General features: G+C 52.7%; 1 protein-coding gene across 1 annotated transcript; it reads left to right on the top strand.

Annotated features, from left to right (window-relative positions):
• Positions 1 to 4,125: 4,125 nt before the first annotated feature.
• Positions 4,126 to 4,827, top strand: LOC136455419 (uncharacterized). The gene is made up of 2 exons (XM_066455453.1): positions 4,126 to 4,375; positions 4,472 to 4,827. The coding sequence occupies exons 1-2, from the start codon at positions 4,126 to 4,128 to the stop codon at positions 4,825 to 4,827; spliced, it is 606 nt and encodes a 201-aa protein (XP_066311550.1).
• Positions 4,828 to 21,261: the final 16,434 nt, after the last annotated feature.

Genomic DNA, 21,261 nt, shown 5'->3' with positions numbered 1-21,261 from the left:
TATGGGTCTATCCGTCGCGCCAATTGAAGTAACAACGTTTTAGCTTGTTGTACTTGTTCTAGCACGTTTTCTTGTTGTACCCAAGGTTCGTGACTTCGTTGAAGCCACGAACAACATTGACCCACCCTAGTGAGGTTGGACCAGTGTTGTTCCAGAGACAGAGGTCTTTCTACTTGATGATTAGGTCAAGAAGCAGAGAGCAGGTTCTGTCATCCCAGCAAGCATGGTCCTGGCTCATCTGATTCAAGGATCGACAAAGCTATTAGTAATGCACCACTAGCAAAATGTATCCAAAAAGAAGTTAGCTTATGTATAGAAGGGGTTTGCTTTAGATTTTTCAAAAATTGATATTGAAGAACCCACACATCACTCAACAGAACCAAACATAGAGGCATTTGTACCATAACTTTCAAGGGTTGCAAATGTATCTAGATCAAAAGACCATAATATGAGGTTGTCGGGGACCTAACATTGGGGTACCCTAGGAGGTGGAACCAATAACCATCGAACGTTAAAAACTTCTAGACGGACAAGGGCGCCGCTACGTTCCTTGCCCAAATGATGGGAGTTTGGTTCCGCCTCGCCTGACGCCTTTGGGCCAAGCTCCACCTCGCCCGAGGGCTAAGGGCTAGTCTCTGCCTCACCCGACGCCTTTGGGCCAGCTCCGCCTCGCCCGAAGGCTGAGGGATAGACTTTGCCTCGCCCAACACCTTTGGGCCAGCTCTACCTCGCTCGAGGGCTGAGGGATAGACTTTGCCTCGCCCGACCCCCGAGGGATGGGCTCGGTTTTGCCCGAGGGATAGGACTAGTCTCCGCCTCGCCCAACGTCCGAGGACGAACCTCGCCTCACTCGATGTCCAAGGATTGGTTTCGTCTTGCCTGACAACCTCTCCCCGTTCCCTCGTGATGATAGGTATAGGGCAGGATGAGACGTGCGGGTCAACCGTAGCTTCAAGGACCATACCCTGCGCCCCGGTAGGAAAAGTACTGTCAGGGAACGATGGGATAGGTGCTTTAGACCCTTCTAGGCATAGTAGAGCCTAAAAAGTGTTGTGGGTGCGTGCTCTTTGCCCTATAGAGTTGTAGGCGTCGCCTTCAGCTCTGGGACACATAACCCGACGAAGATATGCGACAACCACTACAGTCTAGGAAAGGACTCGCATCCTCCACAAATGACGGATGTGCGGTCACCATGTTATGATCACAGGGGAGTGGTGTCCGCTTCTCAGCCCCTCGGGTCCACCAGATCAGAAGAGCTCGCTTTAGCCTTTGGACGCCCTCTCCAATCGGAAGACCTTGCCCACAGCGCTACTCTGGACCCTGACCCCGTATCCCTCTGATAGAGACTCATAGGAACCAGAAGGCATGCGGAGCAAGGCTGGGTGAGGCTCATAAGTCAAAACCCCTATACTACAGTCGATACCCTATGCGGGGCAGTACTCTGTAACCATCCTGACATTCTACAGAGGCATCGATAGTATTGTAGGTGCTTATCATCCTTTTGCACCCACCAGAATGGACAACAAGGCTGGGTAGACGTGAACAACAAGGCTAGGTAGCATACGCACCCTAGCCCTCTCACTTGTAAAGACATCCCCTTCATCTATAAAAGAGGATGCGCTTTCTCCAACAAAGGGACCGACTTTTGACGGTACAACACACAACACACACAGTCTAGCTGCTACCAAGCTCTTGGCCTCCTTTTGAACCTTCCATCAGAGACTTGGGACCAGTCCCTCTCTTGATCGTTTGTAACCCCTACTATAAACCATTTTTTGATGCTAATAACACGAGCAGCAACAAACTGGATGTAGGGACATTTGGCCTGAACCAGTATAAATCTTGTGTCCTTTAGCGCACCATCCGAGCCTAACGCGCATCACTATAAATTTACTTACCGGTGCTTGTACAAAAACATCGATAATTGGCGTGCGAGGTAGGGGCCTTTGCATGTTCCAAATTAGGCCTTGGATGGCCACCCACGCAATCAGCTGAGTCTTGGGCGCACATGTGTGTTTCAGCGACCTAGATTTCATCGTCACATTAGGAGGAGAGCTGGCGCTGGCCCACATGGCCATGCAGTCTTTCCCTTCCATCAACCTCAGCCACCAGAGGCTTGAGGGCCAGCCGGGTGACTCCCTTGGACCCTAGTTATCAGGGAGGCCCCGCGCTGCATCACCCTATTTCTGGAAGGCCCCGTACAGAGCGCTCCGATAGCATTTCCATTCGGTCTCCACAATGCCGCGGCGACCGCTGGCCACCTTCTGGCACTACGCATGGTTTAGCCGCCCACGGACTGCGAGTTCATGGGGACAATTGAACCTAATATGGAGACTCTCCACAGGCTCCTCATGAAGGAGCCAGGATTGTTCTCCAGCTTTGACTCCAGCATGGGGAGCCATCACCCTTTCTGAGAATGCTTCATGGCGCAAACCCCTGAGAGGCATGTTGAAAGCGTCTCTGGGAAAGAAGCTACCCCGACAAGCAACCCTGGCAGTAGGTCTGGGGAGGAGGCAGCGGCCCCATCTTGCCTAAGGATGGAGCAACTGAGGGCCCACAAGCTGGAGATCGATGAGGCTAGGCAAGGGCTCGTCTGGGAGTACGCGGACATCAATCGTGAGATTGAATGCTACGTAGACGGGGGGCGTGCGCGCGCCGCGGCCCGGACCATACACCAGAGGATCCTCACCGACGATGGGACCCTCCCTCACTTCACCCGAGCAAGCCAAAACATCGCCGCTGCGACGGTCTTGCTCCATGGCCTTCTAGAGACCGCGATGTCCGAGGATCGCCACGCCCACCGATAAATTTGCACGTTGCTCGAGCGTGCGGCGGCGCAGCAGGTAGAAAGCTCGTTGTCCCAACGACGCGAGCCAGATGCCAGCCAGCGCATGCCCTCGGTGCGCCCCACCAAGGACATGTCCGTTCACCAAACACCGCCAGGCAGCAGGCAACCCTCTGCCGTCTCGGTACATCAATGTCTTGACCACAACCGCGACGTGCGCAGCACCATCGATGCCCGTAGGTGCACCCATGGTGACACAGGAGAGGCAGCCCACTGCAGCTACCATCCTCGACGTGGCGGACGCTACGACAGCGGTGAGGACCAAAGCTCGAGCCCTGGCCTACTAGGCCCTCAGGACTTCAGCCGATACATCCTCAACGCTGTGTTCCTACCAAGGTACCGACTACCAACCAACATCCCTAAATATTCTGGGGGAACAAACCCTGGGCTTTGGCTCAAAGACTATCAGCTTACATGTCTGGCCGGTGGTGTGAGTGATGATGATTTCATTATTTGCACTCTCCCACTATTCTTGGCCGATTCAGCATGAGCATGGTTGGAGCACCTACCATCCAACGCCATTCAAAGTTGGGCGGATCTTATAGAGATCTTCGTGGGCAACTTCCAGGGCATGTACAAACGCCCCAAAAACCCATGGGACCTCAAGAACTACCGCCAGAAGCCCAATGAAACCCTCTGCGGGTACATCCGGTGATTCTCTCGGTAGTGCAATGAGCTCCCTAATGTCGTCGACACCGATGTGATAGGAGCCTTCCTATCCGGGACAACCTATAAATCCCTGGTCCATAAGCTGGGGCGTAGGGGCCCATGGACCACCAAGGAACTCCTAGACATCGCCACCAGCCATGCCTTAGGAGAGGAGGCAGTCGGAGCCTTCTTCGACCGCCCCAACGACAAGGCGAGACGAGACGAGGACGCCGGCGAAGGCGCCTCCAACCGTCCCGCCAAAAGAAAGAATAAGAAGCAACGACGCGACAACTTGCTCGTGGCCGCTGCCGACCGCAAGGGTGGCTGGAAGCCCACGGAGGGCACTCCGAACCACTTTGAAAAAAATGCTTAAGGGGCCATGCCCAAACCATGCTTTCCCAGCCAAGCATCTATACAAGGATTGTGGCCACATGCGTAAATACTTGTCCAGGGGCCACAACAAAGGGGAGTAGGGGAAGGAACCTACCCCCACCATAGACGATGCCGAGGAGAAGGACAATGCCTTCCCGACTCCGAACAGCGCCCTCATGATCTTCGGAGGATCAGCGGCCTACGACTCTAAGCACCATTAGAAGGTCGCACGCCGTGAGGTCTATACGGCCGGACTGACCATGCCTACCTTCGTCTGGTGGTCAGAATCTGCCATAACCTTCGATCGGACCAACCATCTGGATGCCATCCCACACCTAGGAAGGTACCTACTTGTCATTGACCCAATCGTCGGCCCGAAGCGGCTCACAAAAGTACTGATGGACAGAGGCAGCGACCTCAACATCATGTACGCCAAGACGCTCGACGAGATGGGCGTCAACCGAATGAACCTCCACCCCATCCGAGCACCTTTCCATGGCGTCGTGCCTAGTAGGCAGGCCATACCGCTAGGGTAGATCGATCTGCGCGTCACTTTTGGGGATCAGTCCAATTACAGGACTGAGACCCTTACTTTCGACATGGTAGGGTTCCTTGGAACTTTCCATGCCATCATCAGACATCCATGCTACATGAAGTTCATGGCTGTCCCCAACTATACATACCTCAAGCTGAAGATGTCGCCCCCCCGCAGGGTCATCACCGTCGGCACCTCCTTCAATCGTGCTTACGAGTGCGAAGTCGAATGCTGCGGCCATGCCTCAGCAGTCATCGCCTCTGAAGAGCTCGCCACCCTCATGGAGGAGGTCATTGAAGAAACACCCGATGCAAAGAAGTCATCCGAGTCATTCGAATCAGTGGAAGGATCTAAGGAGGTCCTCGTGGACCCCAGCAGCTCCGAGGGCAAAAAAGTCCACATCAAAACCGCACTCTCCTCTGAATAGGAAAGCGCGCTCATCAACTTCCTCCACGATAACAAAGACGTCTTTGCGTGGAAACCCTCGGATATGCCAGGCATCCCGAGGGAGGTCGCCGAGCATACCCTAAAAATCCTCGCAGGCTCCAAGCTAGTGAAGCAATGCCTACGCCGCTTTGATGAGGAAAAACGCAGGGCCATCGGTGAAGAGATAGCAAAATTGTTGGCTGCTGGGTTCATTAGGGAAGTATACCACCCAGAGTGGCTAGCAAATCCCGTTCTTGTGCGAAAGAAGAGCGGGAAATGGAGGATGTGTGTCGACTACACGAGCCTCAACAAGGCGTGCCCAAAGGACCCGTTTCCTTTGCCATGCATTGACCAAATAGTTGATTCCACCTTAGGGTGCGAAACCCTCTGCTTCCTTGATGCATACTCCGGCTACCACCAGATCACAATGAAAGAGTCCAACCAGCTCGCGACGTCTTTTATCACCCCATTCAGATCGTCCTACTACATTTCAATACCGTTCAGTCTGAAGAATGCTGGGGCAACTTACCAGCATTGTATGCTCAATTGCTTCAGGGACCTCATCGGGCAGACCGTTGAGGTCTACGTCGACGACATCGTAGTTAAGTCCAAACGGGCTGACTACCTTGTCACCGACCTCGAACGAACCTTTGCGAAACTCTGGGCAAATGGCATCAAACTCAATCCTGAAAAATATGTTTTTAGGGTTCCGAGGGGCATGCTGCTCGGCTTCATTGTCTTCGAGCACGGCATCGAAGCCAACCTGGAGAAGATATCAGCCATCACAAGGATGGGACTGATCCAAAACATAAAGGGGGTTCAACAGATCATAGGGTGCCTTGCTGCCCTCAGCTGATTCATTTCGTGCCTCGACAAACGAGGACTTCCCCTTTATCGACTCCTGAAGAAATCCAACCACTTTGAGTGGACAACCGAGGCTCAGGAGGCACTTGACATGGTTAAGCAATTTCTAACTAAACCCCCAGTCCTAGTCCCTCCAAGCAATGGAGAATCCCTCCTGCTATACATAGCGGCCACCACGCAAGTGGTCAACGCTGCCTTGGTTGTAGAGCGGAAAGAAGAGGGGCAAGCCTTCAAGGTACAGCGCCCTATATATTTCATCAGTGAGGTGCTATCCGACTCCAAAACCCGTTACTCCCAAATCCATAAACTCCTCTACACCGTCCTCATCACCAAGAGGAAGCTACGCCACTACTTCGAGTCACACCCTATGATAGTCGTGATGTCATTCCCCCTCGATGAGGTCATCTGTAGCCAGGATGCTATAGGAAGAACCACAAAGTGGGCGCTTGAGCTGATGGACCAGGGCATTACTTATGCCCCCTGAACAGCGATCCAATCCTAGGTGCTGGCCGACTTCATCGTGGAGTGGACCGAAGTCCAGATGCCACCAACAGTCGTCGATAAAGAGTACTGGACAATGTACTTTGATGGATCGCTGATGAAAAAGGGCGCTGGCGTAGGACTAGTCTTCGTATCACCCCTTGGGGTCCACATGAGGTACAGGGTTCGGCTCCATTTCCCCTCATCAAACAATATCACAGAATACAAAGCGCTCATCAATGACCTACGAATCGCCATCGAGCTGGGCATCCGACGCCTCGACGTTAGGGGCGACTCCCAGCTGGTCGTCGATCTGGTCATGAAGGAGTCAAGCTGCCATGACACCAAGATGGTGGCATATTGCCAAGAAGTACAATGACTGGAGGACAGATTCGATGGCCTCGAGCTCAATCACATCCTAAGACGCCTCAACAAAGCAGCCGACGCGCTCGCAAAAGCAGCGTCTGGCCGAGAGCTAGTTCCGGTGGGTGTCTTTGCCAGTGATCAACATAAACCCTCGGTGTGCTACAAGGGATCAGAACAGGCCAATGAAGGCCCATCTAATCCGGCCCTGGGGGCTGACCCACCGACTACTCCGCCCAACCCCAAGGTCGTGGAGCTTAAAGAGGACCCAACAGCAGAGTTCGACCCTCCCAACGACTGGAGAATGCTTTACCTCGACTACCTCCTCCATGACACACTACCGACAGACAAGACGGAAGCCCGATGGCTCGCACGTCACGCCAAGTCCTTCATTCTTATAGAAGGCGAACTCTATAAATGGAGCTATACCGCGATCCTATAGCTCTGTATCCCTAGCGAACAGGGAAAACTTCTGCTGAGCGATATCCACAGTGCAGTCTACAGTCACCATGTCACACCAAGGACCTTGGTTGGAAACACATTCCAACAGGGCTTCTACTGGCCCACCGCAGTAACCGACGCCGAGCAAATTGTACGCACCTACGAAGGGTGTCAGTACTACGCTCAGCAGATTCACCTTCCAGCCTAGGCGCTCTAGATGATCCCCATCACATGGCCCTTCGCGGTCTAGGGGATCGACCTAGTTAGGCCACTCAAAAAGGCGCCTGGAGGCTTCACCTATCTACTTGTCACCATAGACAAGTTTACAAAATGGATCGAAGCTCGACCGATCTCCATGATCAAATCCGAGCAAACTATGCTATTCTTCCTCAACATCATCTATCGCTTCGGAGTACCGAACTCCATCATCATAGACAACGGCATGCAATTCACCGGTAGGAAATTCATTCGATTCTGCTATGAACAACACATCTGGATCGATTGGGCAGCCACCGTGCACCCCCGGACGAACGGGCAGGTTGAGCGCACAAACGGCATGCTCCTGCAAGGCTTTAAGCCCAGAATTTTCAACTGGTTGAACAAGTTCGGCGCGCGCTGGCTCGCTAAGCTTCCGGCCATGCTCTGGAGCCTAAGGACAACTCCTAGCCAGGCCACTAGCTACACACCCTCCTTCATGGTCTATGGTTCTGAGGCCATTCTCCCAACGGACCTTGACTATGGAGCACCAAGAATTAGAGCATACGACGAACAGGGGGCCGAGGCATCCCACCAAGATGCCATGGACTAGCTAGATGATGCCCGCGACATCGCCCTCCTCTGTTCAGCTAAGTACCAGCAAGTGTTGCGACAGTACCACAGCCAATGGGTGCGGGGCCGAGCCTTCAATGTCGGAGACCTCATCCTTCGCCTTGTGTAGAGCAACAAGGACCGCCACAAGCTCTCCCCACCCTGGGAGGGGCCGTACGTCGTCGTAGAAGTACTTCGCTTGGGCGCTTACAGGTTGAAAACCATCAACGGCGAGGTCTTCACCAATACCTAGAACATTGAGCAGCTACGTCGTTTTTACCCTTAAATAAACGCATGTTTCTTTTTATCAGTTTTTGTCTTTACAAAACCCCGATCTTTAGTGACATCCGACCCCTGCAAATTATGAGGGGCCAGACCTCACTCAGGGGCTGATACAAGTACAAGTACGTTTATCTTACAAACACTTCCTGTATTTTCTTTGAAAACTTTATCTAAGTTTTTCAATCTTCTTGTAAACAAGTCCTAAGGACAAAGATTTCAGGAACAAATTCTGAGTACAACTGGTAGGACTACGGGAGACCCACGCCCCAGCGGCTACAACCTCTTTGCTCACCAGCATGATCAGAATTAATTCACCTGCACTCCTAGTTTCTTACAACTTGGGCCATGGGAAGGGTTGGAGGGCACCGAAACCTTTTCTACAAGAAGAGGAAGCTGAAAAGCTGTTTGCCGTATTAAAAGATAGAATTTGTTCGTTTTTGCACAAATTAACCACTTACAAAATGATTTCATCACGTAAAGGACTAATGTACTCCTAAAATTCAAAGGACTATTCACTTGGGGGCTCCCCCAAACTTATTCAGTTGCAGTCTCTGCTTAGTTTTATTACATGTACTACTACGGCTGCCGCGCCGAGCTCTCCATCAGCAACATTTGGGCATGTACATGGGCCAGTTCGTCTACTGTGGCCGCCGCACCACGCTCTCCATTGGCAAGATCCCACCGCGCCATGGGACCTTTGAAGGCACCGTCATCTACAACGTCGAGCACCGCACCGATGAATGTGGTGCCCCTCTGCCGGGGCATTCAGGGACTATGCCATCATCATCAGCCATAACCCTGACAATGGCGTCAGGGCAGAAAGCGCCTCCCGCTAAAGGAAGGCCGCGACCAACAGCGGCGAAATCGACAACGCTCATCGCCCTACGGTGCCTTTTCTCCTCCGGCAGCGGTGACCCCTCCTCAGCATAGGCGAACCACGCCATCTCATCTACGTTGGATAACCTCCAGCTCAACATCACGCTCTAGAATCATGGGTGGACTTATGAGTTTCTCTCTCCCTAGCATTACCCTCTCTTACTTAGGAACCAATACATTCGGTGGAAAGGAAGGAGAAGAGGTGACGGCTCGGAGGCTGGCGAGGAGGTAGGGCGAGAACTCTTTCCCCCCTATTTAAAGAGGGGGCTTAGCAGCTAAGGAAAGGCAAAAGGTTCAGACAAAAAACTCTCTGCCCTCCCCTATTCAATGCAAATGCAAAATCAATGCTGACAGAAATCTGAGGGGACATGCCGGAAACAACGGGATGCGCTCTGGTTGACGAGACATCGCCTGGCAGGATCATGGAATGGCCCAACAATGGAACCTCCCTCTAGGGGAAGCCCAGCGAGCCTCCTGGGTAGATCGGGCGGCCCAGGCAAAACAATGAGCGAACGACCAATTGAAAGATAAGTACCCCTGTTTACTTACTTCGAGTAGTAAATTCTTTACTGGGCCTCTGACCCCAGCAACGGCAGGGGCACGGACATCACTCGGGGGCTGTCGAGGGCGCATGTTTGTTTAAACACCCTCTTAGCCCAACCCCTCCTTACGTTTGGGAAACCAAAAGCACGGCGTGTGGGAATACAATGATGAGCACAACTGGACAAACCACCGGACCCTACGCTCCATCGGCTACAGAGTCTTTTTGGTTCACCAGCATAATCACGTTCACAGTTCCTCACACTACTAGCCTTAGCTCCCACCTTCCTAAAAGGAGTTTGGAGGGGTCCACCTGCAGAGCCCCCTTCAGGGGAAGATGGCAGATCGCTTAAAAATCAATCGCAAAAACAACAGTAGCAATACTTATGCAGGTTATGCCAGCCTCATTGGAAACATCGGACCCAAACCTGGCTCGAACACGTCTGGTAGGAGCTTCCACGGCTCATACCACCAAGGTAACATTACCGACCCCTGCTTTTGTTTCGATTAAACTATATGTTAAATTCATACGTTGCATATGCAAATTCTTGCATCCCAACGCTTCGTGTCGTGTCACAAAGCGGTAGTCGCTTCATTCAATATGAGCGACGCCTGACCGAGGTTCGAAGGCTGGCCCGTGAAGGGCTCAAGGCCGCCTCGTGTCAAATAGAGCCAGGGGAGGAAAACTGAAATGAGCCCCAACGGCCTTGCCCAACCCCGTCTAGAAGCGGATAGGGATATTTTGACCTTTCTCATTCAATTCTAACCCCGAGCCAGACCCATAGAATCTCCATCGAGGAGAGGCCAATGGGCTGCCTGAGCCCAACAAACGGCTCAGACATCTGCTAGGAGGCGGGTTCAGAAATAGTGGAATGCCACATGAGGGCTCTGCCGACCCCGTCAGCGAATGATGGATCTAGATTCCACATGAACATACCCGTTAGCAAGCTCATTGAGTACAACACTCGAGCCATCAAGGCAAGTGTCGTCAACTCAGCCCCTTCGGCTATGAAAACTGAGGATGGGGGGAGCGCACAAAAACACAGCCGACCCCTAGCAGACCCTCAAGGGCTCGGGGGCTCAAGCCACTTGATCCAAGATTGAGAGACCGAGGTTTGATGACTGACCAGCGAAGGGTCCTTGGCCACCTCATGTCGAACAAGAGCTACGGGAGAAAACACAGAAGAGCCTCAACAGCCTTTGCCTGACCCACATTAAGGTGAATAGGGTCATCTCAACCTTCTTGTTCAATCCAGCCTCTAGCCGAGCCCATAGAAACCCCATTGAGGGGAATCTGTTGGAAGGCGGGCAAAGGAGTAACGGAACGCCCCTCTAGGGCTTTGCCGGTCCCACCACAAAGCAAACGGGATCAGATTCCATCCGAACACCCCGTTAGCAAGTTCATAGCGCACGGTCACGTAGCGATCATCAAAGTCCTAGGTAAGAGGTATGAGTAAATACAAACGTAAGTTTGCCTCCCTCGCTTCGGTCTCTAGTAACATCTGACCCCAGCAACTGCAAGGAGTCGGATCTCACTCAGGGGCTGATAAAGGTATGAGTACCTCCTTTCTTTTTTTTGAAAAAACATTACATTAGATCTCCTCCTCGCATCAAGACTGGCGGCAAGATTCGGTGGAACAGACTGGCAAGATGGCGTCGTTGCCGGGGATCGAACCCGGGTCACCCGCGTGAGCCCACGCTCCGACAGCTACGATAATTTTGCTCACCAGCACACTTAAAATTTCCTCCACAAAACTTTGGGCCCTACGGTCTTAACAAATGGAAGGATCGATTGTCGAGATCTTTTCATCACAAAAAAGAGAAGGTAAGATTAAACAAACGAAACGAGACTTATGCAACCATTTCTAGGACACAAAAGCACTGACACTTATTCACTTGTTACAAATAAGTGTTTATCAAATCAATTCCACTAACTACTTCCATGAAGGGAGAACCTCTTCTTTCAGCTTGTCCGCTAGGTTCTGCACAAGGGGAGCCACCACCTTCTCCATCTCATCTAGCTCAGCGTCTTCATAGACAGGCGTGAAGCCTTGGCTCATCACCCCTAGGTTGATCTCCTGAGCATAATGGGAATGGGCGATAGTGAAGGCTTGGGTGATCTCGAGGCAAAAGGCACTCTCCTCAAGCTGGCCCACGGGCGCCGTGATACCAGCTGCACAGACCGCAAGGGAACCATCCCCCTCCTCTTGCGTCACCCATAGGTCATCACAGACCACCAGGACAGCAGAAGATAGGCGATCATATTCATCACCTTCGTCTTGAAGAAGCCCCCGCGCCTCAGCGAGATCGGCGCGCGGACCGGCAGAAACTTCCTCGGCATCTAGCCATCAGGCCACCTCGACTCCAAGATCTGCCTGGCGTGCCTTGGCCTCCTGATGCGCTTCATCGTGCGCTCGGATGGCCTGATCGACCACCACGGCATCCTGGTTCACCTTCTCCTGCAACATCGCGAACCTCTCCTTAGCCTTTAGCTTGAGGTCCCACTCCGTCTGCAGCTCCGCCAGGAGCTCGCCGGCCCGCTCACTAGCCGTGGCATTCTTTTGCAACAACTCGTCTCGCTTTTTTCGGAGACTGGCGATCTCCTCCTCATCCAGCTTCATCCTCACCGAAAAATCCTCAAACATCGCATGGAACTCCTCCACGTCATGACGCGCCTCGGCCTCCTACCGCTGGACGACAGCAAGCTGCGCGCTCACATCTCCTCATAGCTGGGCCTCCTCGGTGAGGTGGTCCCACTCCACCTTTCGCTCGCGGAGAAACTGAGATTTGTTCCGGCTACGGGCAGCAAGATTCTGAAAAAAGACTGGTATCAAAAATACGAAAACACAAGGATACGAAAAGGAGGAGAACAAGGCGAATACGTGGCTAGAAGGAACAATGATTTCGCATAGGGCTCCATTGGCCTAGTTCAAGGCATTGATCATGGCCGAGAACCCGATGTCAAGGTTCTCCCGCTCCACACTCTCGGCAACATCATCAAGCGAGAACAGAGTCGACGACGGATCCCGAGCATCCATCCAATGGAGCGTCGGCATGCTCCATGCGGGGGAATGGCTGCCCTCCGACAACAGGGCTGGGGGCGATGACCAGTGAGTCCTTCCCACCACCACCAAGACGCCCGGAGACCCACTGGCCATATCCTCCCCCGTCTGGCCCACCTCAGAGGCTACCACAGCCGCATCCACCCCCGCTAGGCCTAACGCGGTCGCGGCCACCCCCATCTGGACCTCTGGTGGCGCGGACTGCACTGCTCCCTCGGACGCTACTGTGGCCGCATCCAACTCTGCCTGATCCGCGTCGGGCGTTGTCTCTGTGGCCACCGAAGGCATGGACTATGCCACCCCCTTGGACACGACCATGGCTACATCTGACTGCTCCTGGCCTAACGCAGTCGCGGTCGCCTGTTCAGCAACCACCAAGGGTGTGGGCACCGCTGAACCAGCCAATGAGGCCACGATGCTCCTGCCCGAAACAGGGGCGACATTGGGCAGCACCAGCCATCCCGTCTGAAGGGCAAGGCTTTTCTTGGGCGCCGGTCCCAGAGGGTGGCCCCGTCGTAAGAATCTGCAAAAGAGGAAGAAGCGTAAAATCAAAACAGAAAAATAAAGGGAACAACGAGGGGAGTCGATGACGTACTCTGACGCTTTTGGGTGGCAGGTACATTTCAGGGATGAACCCCCGGACCCCTGCTCCAACTCATGTAGGCGGTACCGTTTCGAGCCTACCCCCTGCTCCAAGGCAGGGGGCCTCGTCTCCCTTGTCTCATGAGGCACGACGCTAGAGCCGCTCCCCTCCATCACCTCTCGGGGTGCGGCATCAAAGCCACTCCCCTCCACCGTCTCATGGGGCGCGGCACCAGAGCCGCTCCCCTCCACCATCTCATGGGGCGCGGCACTAGAGCCGCTCCCCTCCATCACCTCTCAGGGCATGGCGTCGGAGCCGCTCCCCTCCACCGTCTCATGGAGCACAACACCAGAGCTGCTCCTCTCCATCACCTCTCGGGGCATGATGTCGGAGCCACCCCCTCTACCAGCACCGCGGGGATGATCTTGGATCCGACCCTTCCCGTCCACCGATCCTCCACCGGCACCCCAAGGGTAGCAGTGGATCCACCGGCTCCCACCGAACCTAGGGGTAGGCCTGGCTCCACTGCTCCCATAGACTGCTTCCCTCCGCATGGAACGGGAAGGGTCCCTACGTGGGCAACGAGTCCTTGTTCACCAGGTCACCCAATCCACGCCGGCTGCTTCCTCATCCGACTCATCGTCATCATCATTGTCTTCACTGCTTGTCTCCTCTCCTCAATCTTGAGCTTGCTGCTTCTGTATCGCCTTCTTCTTTGCAAGCTCCTGCGTCTTCTTGTCCCAACCAGCCACGGTGCGGTTTGCTGCCGCCTAGGTTGGGTCCTTCGGCAATGGAGCTGGGCTATCCTTGAAGTGTAGTCCCCCCGGCTAGTCCCGCCATCCTAGGGTTAACATCAGGGGATCAGAAATTACAAGAGAAGAAAGGAGCAAGAGGCAAGAAAACTTATGAAGTCAACAAACCCCGGTTCCGGTCGCATCAGGGGATGCCCCGGCACCAGATACATGAAGTCAAGGACAGTGCCAGCAGAGTCCTTTGTGGGCTCCATCGCCTCCTTGATTCGCTGCACCACTTTAGAGAAAGGGAGCGCCTTGTTGATGAGCACCGTCCCTTCAAACGACGCTTCGGGCACCATCTGATACAGGGGAAGTGCACACGCCATCAGCGATGCCACCCTCCTCACATGGTAGGCGCCGATGATCCCTGACCCCTTCACGCCCCTCTACTTTAGAGTTTGGATGGCGGCGAGAAGGCTGTTGAGTTGCTTCTTCCTCTTGCCTGGGACGCCCCACCCCCACAACCCCGGGGCCTCCAAGATGTAGCGCCCGATGAAAGCTGGCAAGGGGGCGGCGGCGTCGTTCTTGATATAAAACCACTGCGAATGCCACCCCTTGTTGGAGGTGGACAAACGCATTAGCGGGTACATCCTTCCTTGGTTGTTGTGGAGGTGGATGCTGGCGCACCCCACCAGTGCATGCAGCTCTTGCTACCCGACCTGCCTCTTCACCAGGTTAACGGCAAAGATATACTGCCACAGGTCAAAGTGGGGAACGATCTCCAAGAACCCCTCGCATAGGGCGACGAACACCATAATGTGCTGGATCCTGTTAGGGCTAAGGTGCTACAGATCCACCTGATAATAGTCCAACAATCCCTAGAAAAATGGATGGGCGGGCATGGTGAATCCCTGCTCATGGAAGTGAGCAAAAGACACGACGTACCCTTCCGGCGGCTGCGGCTCCTCCTCCTCACCGGGCAGTCGCCACTCCTCGGTGGCGGTCAACGGGCAAAGGAGGCCTCAGTGGATGAGGCCCTCCTAGCACCGAAGGGAGATGTTGGATTTGTACCCTGAGTCCATTGCGACAATGGGAGCAAGCACGGAGAAGAAGGCAGCAGCGAGCTTGACGGCGGCGGCCGCACGGGCGCAAATGGCAGCAGCGATTTCGACAGTGGTGGTAGCATGGGCGTAGAAGGCAGCAGCGAGTTTGACGGCGATGGCAGTGCGGGTGTAGGAGGTTAGGGCGATTGGCAGCGGAGGTTTCAGACGTGAAGGCAAGGGGGCGAAATACGAAACCCTAGGGGCGAACCCCGTGGTTTTATAGGGGCAACGGATGCGAGAAGGGCAACCGTCTGCCTCGATCTTTGGGCCTACCACGTGCACCATCGCGTCACATCGCGGGACACGCGCCCGCGATCCCTATCCTCTCCCACCAAAATCGCACCGGGCGGTTCACCTTCCCGAAGCGACCGGACTCTTTTCCCGCAGAGGGAACGTGGACCAGAAAAATCTCTTCTCTAAATCCATCTGGGCCCATAACGACCGGGGGTCGGCCCAAACCAACTCAATGGCCGCCACAACAAAGGATGGCCCCATGAGAAACCAAGCATCACCAGGGCCTTGATTCGCAGTCAGGACCCAGCTGGGCCGGCACTGAGTAAAATTCCTGCGAACGGAATACCATGATTCCCTTAAAATATCCCATCGACAAAAAACCAAGTTCTTCAGCCTTACCCACGAAGGGTCCGATACTACCCCCCGGGCGACTCTACTCGAGTCACCCGGGGGCTACACCCATCGGGTGCGCTCGCGCGCACCCTCTGGCAAATTAACTCCAACGAAATTGAAAACACCCCCCGGATGATTCTATCCGAATCGCCCGGGGCTCGGGAGCTACTGTCGGGGACCTAACACCGGGGTACCCCAGGAGGTGGAACCAATAACCATCAAACGTTAAAAACTTCTGGATGGACAAGGGCGCTGCTACGTTCCTTGCCCGAATGATGGGAGTTTGGTTCCGCCTTGCCCGACGCGTTTGGGCCAAGCTCCACCTCGCCCGAGGGCTAAGGGCTAGTCTCCGCCTCGCCCGACGCCTTTGGGCCAGCTCTGCCTCACCCGAGGGCTGAGGGATAGACTTTACCTCGCCCGACGCCTTTGGGCCAGCTCCGCCTCGCCCGAGGGCTGAGGGATAGACTCCGCCTCGCCCGACCCCTGAGGGACGGGCTCGGTCTCGCCTAAGGGATAAGGACTGGTCTCCACCTTGCCCAACGTCCAAGGATGAACCTCACCTCACTCGATGTCCAAGGACTGGTTTTGTCTTGCCTAACAACCTCTCCCCGTTCCCTCATGATGATAGGTACAGGGCAGGATGAGACCTGTGGGTCAACCGTGGCTTGAAGGACCATACCCTACGCCCCGGCAGGAAAAGTACTGTCAGGGAATGATGGGATGGGTGCTTTAAACCCTTCCGGGCGTAGTAGAGTCAGAAAAGTGTTGCGGGTGCATGCTCTTCGCCCTATAAAGTTGTAGGCGCTGCCTTCAACTCTAGGACATGGAACCCGACGAAGATATGCGACAACCACTACGGTCTAGGAAAGGACTCGCATCCTCCACAAATGACGGATGTGCGGTCACCACGTTATGATCACAAGGGAGCGGCGTCCGCTTCCCGGCCCCTTGGGTCCACTAGATCGGAAGAGCTCGCTTCAGCCTCCGGACGCCCTCTCCAATCGAAAGACCTTGCCCACAGCACTACTCTGGACCCCGACCCCGCATCCCTCCGACAGAGACTCATAGGAACCAGAAGGCATGTGGAGCAAGGCTTGGCGAGGCTCATAAGTCAAAACCACTGTACTACAGTCCATACCCTGCGCGGGGCAGTACTCTGTAACCATCCTGACATTCTATAGAGGCATCAACAGTATTATAGGCGCTTATCATCCTTTCGCACCCACCAGAATGGACAACAAGGCTGGGTAGACGTGAACAACAAGGCTAGGTAGCGTACGCACCCTAGCCCTCTCACTTGTAAAGCCATCCCCTTCATCTATAAAAGGGGATGCGCTTCCTCCAACAAAGGGACCGACTTTTGATGGTACAACACACAACACACACAGTCAAGCTGCTACCAAGCTCTTGGCCTCCTTTCGACCCTTTCATCAGAGACTTGGGACCAGTCCCTCTCTCGATCGTTTGTACCCCCTACTACGAACCGTTTTTTGGTCCTAATAACACGAGCAGCAACAGACTGGACGTAGGGACATTCGGCCCGAACCAATATAAATCTTGTGTCCTTTAGCGCACCATTAGAGCCTAACGCGCATCACTATAAATTTACTTGCCGGTGCTTGTACGAAACACCGACAGAGGTGTTTTCCTATAGAATTAGCTTCCCAAGAATATTGCAGTTAGATCTAGTGGGTATGCTTGTCATGCTTATGTTCTATAGAAGCTAAGAAACAATTGATCTTATTGGGGTTGCAAATGGCATTAGAGATGTCCCAAGTCCAAAAGTAGCAAAATTACCAAAAGCATACGTGACTTAGTATAGCCCTTACTGTAACAACAAATAATTAATTAAAATACAGTCTTCTGCCATAAAATATAAGCACCAATAAAACCTATAATAGACGCTGATAATGGCAAGCAAGAATCTGCTAGAAAGTGAAAACTGAGCATAGTTACAAAATTTCATGGTTAAAAGCAAGAGAGAAAGCAAGCAAATTAACCACAAGAATAACCATGGTGCGTAAGGACCACCACTCACTGTCACTATAACATTACCAAAGGAGAATTAAACCCTAAATCCAAACAGCAAATTGCCAAATCATATCCCTAACTTGCTTTTTGTGTCTGTTTGTGGCGTTTTGAGCGGAGGTTGTAGTGGTTGCCAGCAGTTGGAGAGCAAGACGAAGCCGACGACGTTGCCAGTTTGGGCAGCGTTGCTCACAACCGGACGAAACGTCCATTCTATGTATGCATTGCAATCATAGAGCACACTTGTAAGATGATAAATATAATCTGAAAATTTGAACATTTACAGGAGTGAAGAACATTACATGTGTACTGTCTAACATAATCTGAACTAGAATATCAACAAAGAATTCATTGTGTACTAAGTTAACACTAATGAAGCCTTAAGCTATACTTATCACCACTTAGGCAAGAATGAGCTAAAACAATCAACTCTATGTACACACAGATTCAGAACAGCAACATAGCAGTCACTTCTATCAATCATAACTGAAAATATAATATCCCACAAGGATGATCCTATACTTTGTGAAAAGCTTAAGAAACCGCCTACAACTTTGTAACTATCATCAAGAGGTAATTTCACAGTTAACAGGGTCAAACATTACAAGGAAACAACTCTGTCCAGATTTGGACAGAATCTGGCATTGAAATTAGAACACCTATAACTAGAGTTCTAGTTTACAAAAACTTAACATTTTAGAAAGCTTATGAAAAGTAATACAACTTATTAGTTGTTACCAAAAGGTGATTCGAAGGTTAACTAAGCCATTAAGCATCATCTACCAGATCTATTCAGAAAGTAATCAGAAACTTTCTAAAATCTGTAGGTAGAGTAGTTCTGTAATATAGAAACAAGATGTGGGGATTTCTATCCGACACATACATGAGCAGACATGAATACATGTTGGATCTCAGATCCGACAGGGTCAAACTGCGGCGGCGTCGGGTTCCGGGGGGCTTATCGTGCTAGAAGGAGTCCTCGTTGATGGAGGCGGGGTCCGGGGAGAGAGGCCGAGAGCACTGTCGCCGAGGCCCGACGAGAGTGCGGGAAACCCTAGCCGCGCGGGGGTCAAACTACAAGACGAACAGCTACGACTTAGAGGCGGCCAGGTGAGAGGACGGCGGCGTGGGATTCGGGTAACCTTGCTGGCCGAAGGCGTCGTTGATGGAGGCGGGATGGGAGAAGGAGGAGGACGTCACTGTCACCGCAGCCCCAGCGAGGAGGACGGCGTAGAGAGGCGGCCGCGCCCAGATCCGGTGGTCACCGACGACGCTCGGTGACGTGGCGCAGACCACCGCCGGTAAACGCGCGGAGAGACGGCGATGAGCGGCGCGTGTGCGTGGAACCCTAGCCACCGACGGGAGAAAGTGAGAGACGCCGCACGCTGGACCGAGCAACGGGTATAATATCAGTCGTTCGGCTGGTGCTGGGCTGTCGAACGGCTAAGCTGATAAGCCCAACATCAGGCAGGCCAGCCAGCCTACCGGACAGGCTCCCTATTCCGCGAGCTTGTGGCGGTTCGTAGTTTGTTTTCACACCACCTGTGTTACCCCGCCAACTTGGATGCCGATGCATGGAAGCATCTAGTGCTACGGGTGTCGTGTGTGGTTTTCTCCCATAGCTCATGGCAACAAAATCTGAACATCCCAACATGCATGCCCACGATAGCAAGATTCCCCCGAGCAAATCACGGTGCATCGTCGTTGCACTCCATGTGGGCTCAGGCAGCAGAAAGCCTTCCCTTTCATCGGTTGTGCACACAGCACAGTAGTGTCGTGCGTACGCAGGTCGGACAGGGCAGTCGGATAGACGTTTCGTTTCATTTCTGCCAAGTAACATCAGGGTTCGAACATCAAGTCCAAGTGTCGATCGTGTCTTAACGACATGCCAGAAACTAATATCCAGAGGTCGCAAGAAGAATTGGATCAATCATCGGATCTGACAGATAAGGAAGCTCCGAGACAAGAACGTAGGAACAAAAATTCCAGCCGATATTCGAGTCAAAGATCTGCTGATTCAGCCCGCCTACTTGACGTAGCAAACGAACAAACCGAAAGCTGCTGGACCGGACCCAGTGTGTAGGCCAAGGCCATCGAAACTTCTCTCGGCCACATGAGCACTCCGCTTCAAAACGATCTGTCAGATAAGCTCTTCCTCTTGGTGCACACATGGCACCTAAAGAATTCGGATCAGCAGAGAAGTGATTTGAACTTGTTAGAATATACGTACTGTCTACTCTACAGTGGTAGTACTTTTGTACACGACCAGAGAATACTGATTTGTATCTACATGTCTGATTGGATTGCGATGTTCTGCTCTTTTCTGGTCTGGACATTAGCCCCGTGAAGTGGTAGGAGCGACCGCTGCCGGATTGCGATGTTCTGCTCCATTCACAGGAGCAGGCTATGAACAAAGCTGCAGTCACCCCTGCGGCCCTGCCGGATTGAAAAGCACTAGCTGCCTTGGAAGTGCATCGCACTGCTATTAAACAACAAGGATCACTAAACCGCCATTACATCAGCTCATGTCGCCAACAGTGCGACGATAAAAAGTGCTGATCTGTTCTTGAAACAAACCTAAAATATTGCAGCAATGAGGTGGACAGTCATGGAATTATCTTGAGCCTGCCTATCAGCCTATGGCATCAAGGACTAGGCAAAATGATTGGTATAGCTTACACGGGGATCTGTGCATTTCCAAGTACATATAATCTGAACGTATATTTTTTCACGCGACAGTAATACTGACCAGAAAAATAAAAAAAAAATCCTTTCGTTTTGTGAAGCTATTCACCGTGTTCGCTTGATCGTAGTTATGATATAATATTTTTTTCTCACAACGAAACAACACCAGTCAGCTTATTTCTCACAACGAAACAACACCAGCCAGCTTATAAGAAAAAAAAAATCTAAGCGAACGAGGTGATTACAGTACTGCTCCATGATTGCACTAGTGTCGTGACTCGTGAGAACTTTGGCTCGTGCTCGACCTGAACTGACGGGGGAATCTAAGTCTCATGTTCTTGTCACAGACACGATCTGATAGCATGCAGCTAGCCTCTTTTGACCAGCACGGGGGGGGGGGGGGGGGGGGGGGGGGGGGGGGGGGGTCTGATCGAGCAGACATCTGCTTTTGGTGGCATTGCCTGCCGCACCATGTTTGGGCTATCACCTGTCACTGCAGCCACTAGTACAATTGTGTGAAGCCGAAGGGCTAGGAGCCTAGGATAACGATGCTGTCTGTTGAGAAATCTTCTTGGCTTCTTCTTCATTCTTTAAGAACTGTGTGTGGACGAGGAGTGCAGGCGTGGTCAGATAGTGAGCATACACTGTGCGCTCTACAACTCGATCAGGCTCGTAGAAATGTACGTACCTCACCTTGTCGATGATCCTAGTCATTTGCCGTTGAGTGCAGTCAGAATCAACAGCTACCGGAATATCGGATCATTCCTTGCGGCGACCTTCAGAGGTACAACTCGTGAAGATTCCGCAAGCACTTTAGCATTACAAAGGATCACTCTTCTCTTCCAAAAAAAAAAAAAGGATGAAAGCTACGAGTCCTGCACAATATTCAGAATAACACCAAGGGCTATGGTTATCTGGTCGAACTCCAGGCATGTCGGAGATGCTGTTCGCTTGGGTTTG

Source organism: Miscanthus floridulus, chromosome 5, assembly GCF_019320115.1.
Source record: "Miscanthus floridulus cultivar M001 chromosome 5, ASM1932011v1, whole genome shotgun sequence".
In the NCBI taxonomy this organism is placed as follows: domain Eukaryota; kingdom Viridiplantae; phylum Streptophyta; class Magnoliopsida; order Poales; family Poaceae; genus Miscanthus; species Miscanthus floridulus.
Note: the sequence above shows the minus strand (reverse complement) of the source record. Positions and strands in the feature narration are given on the sequence as shown.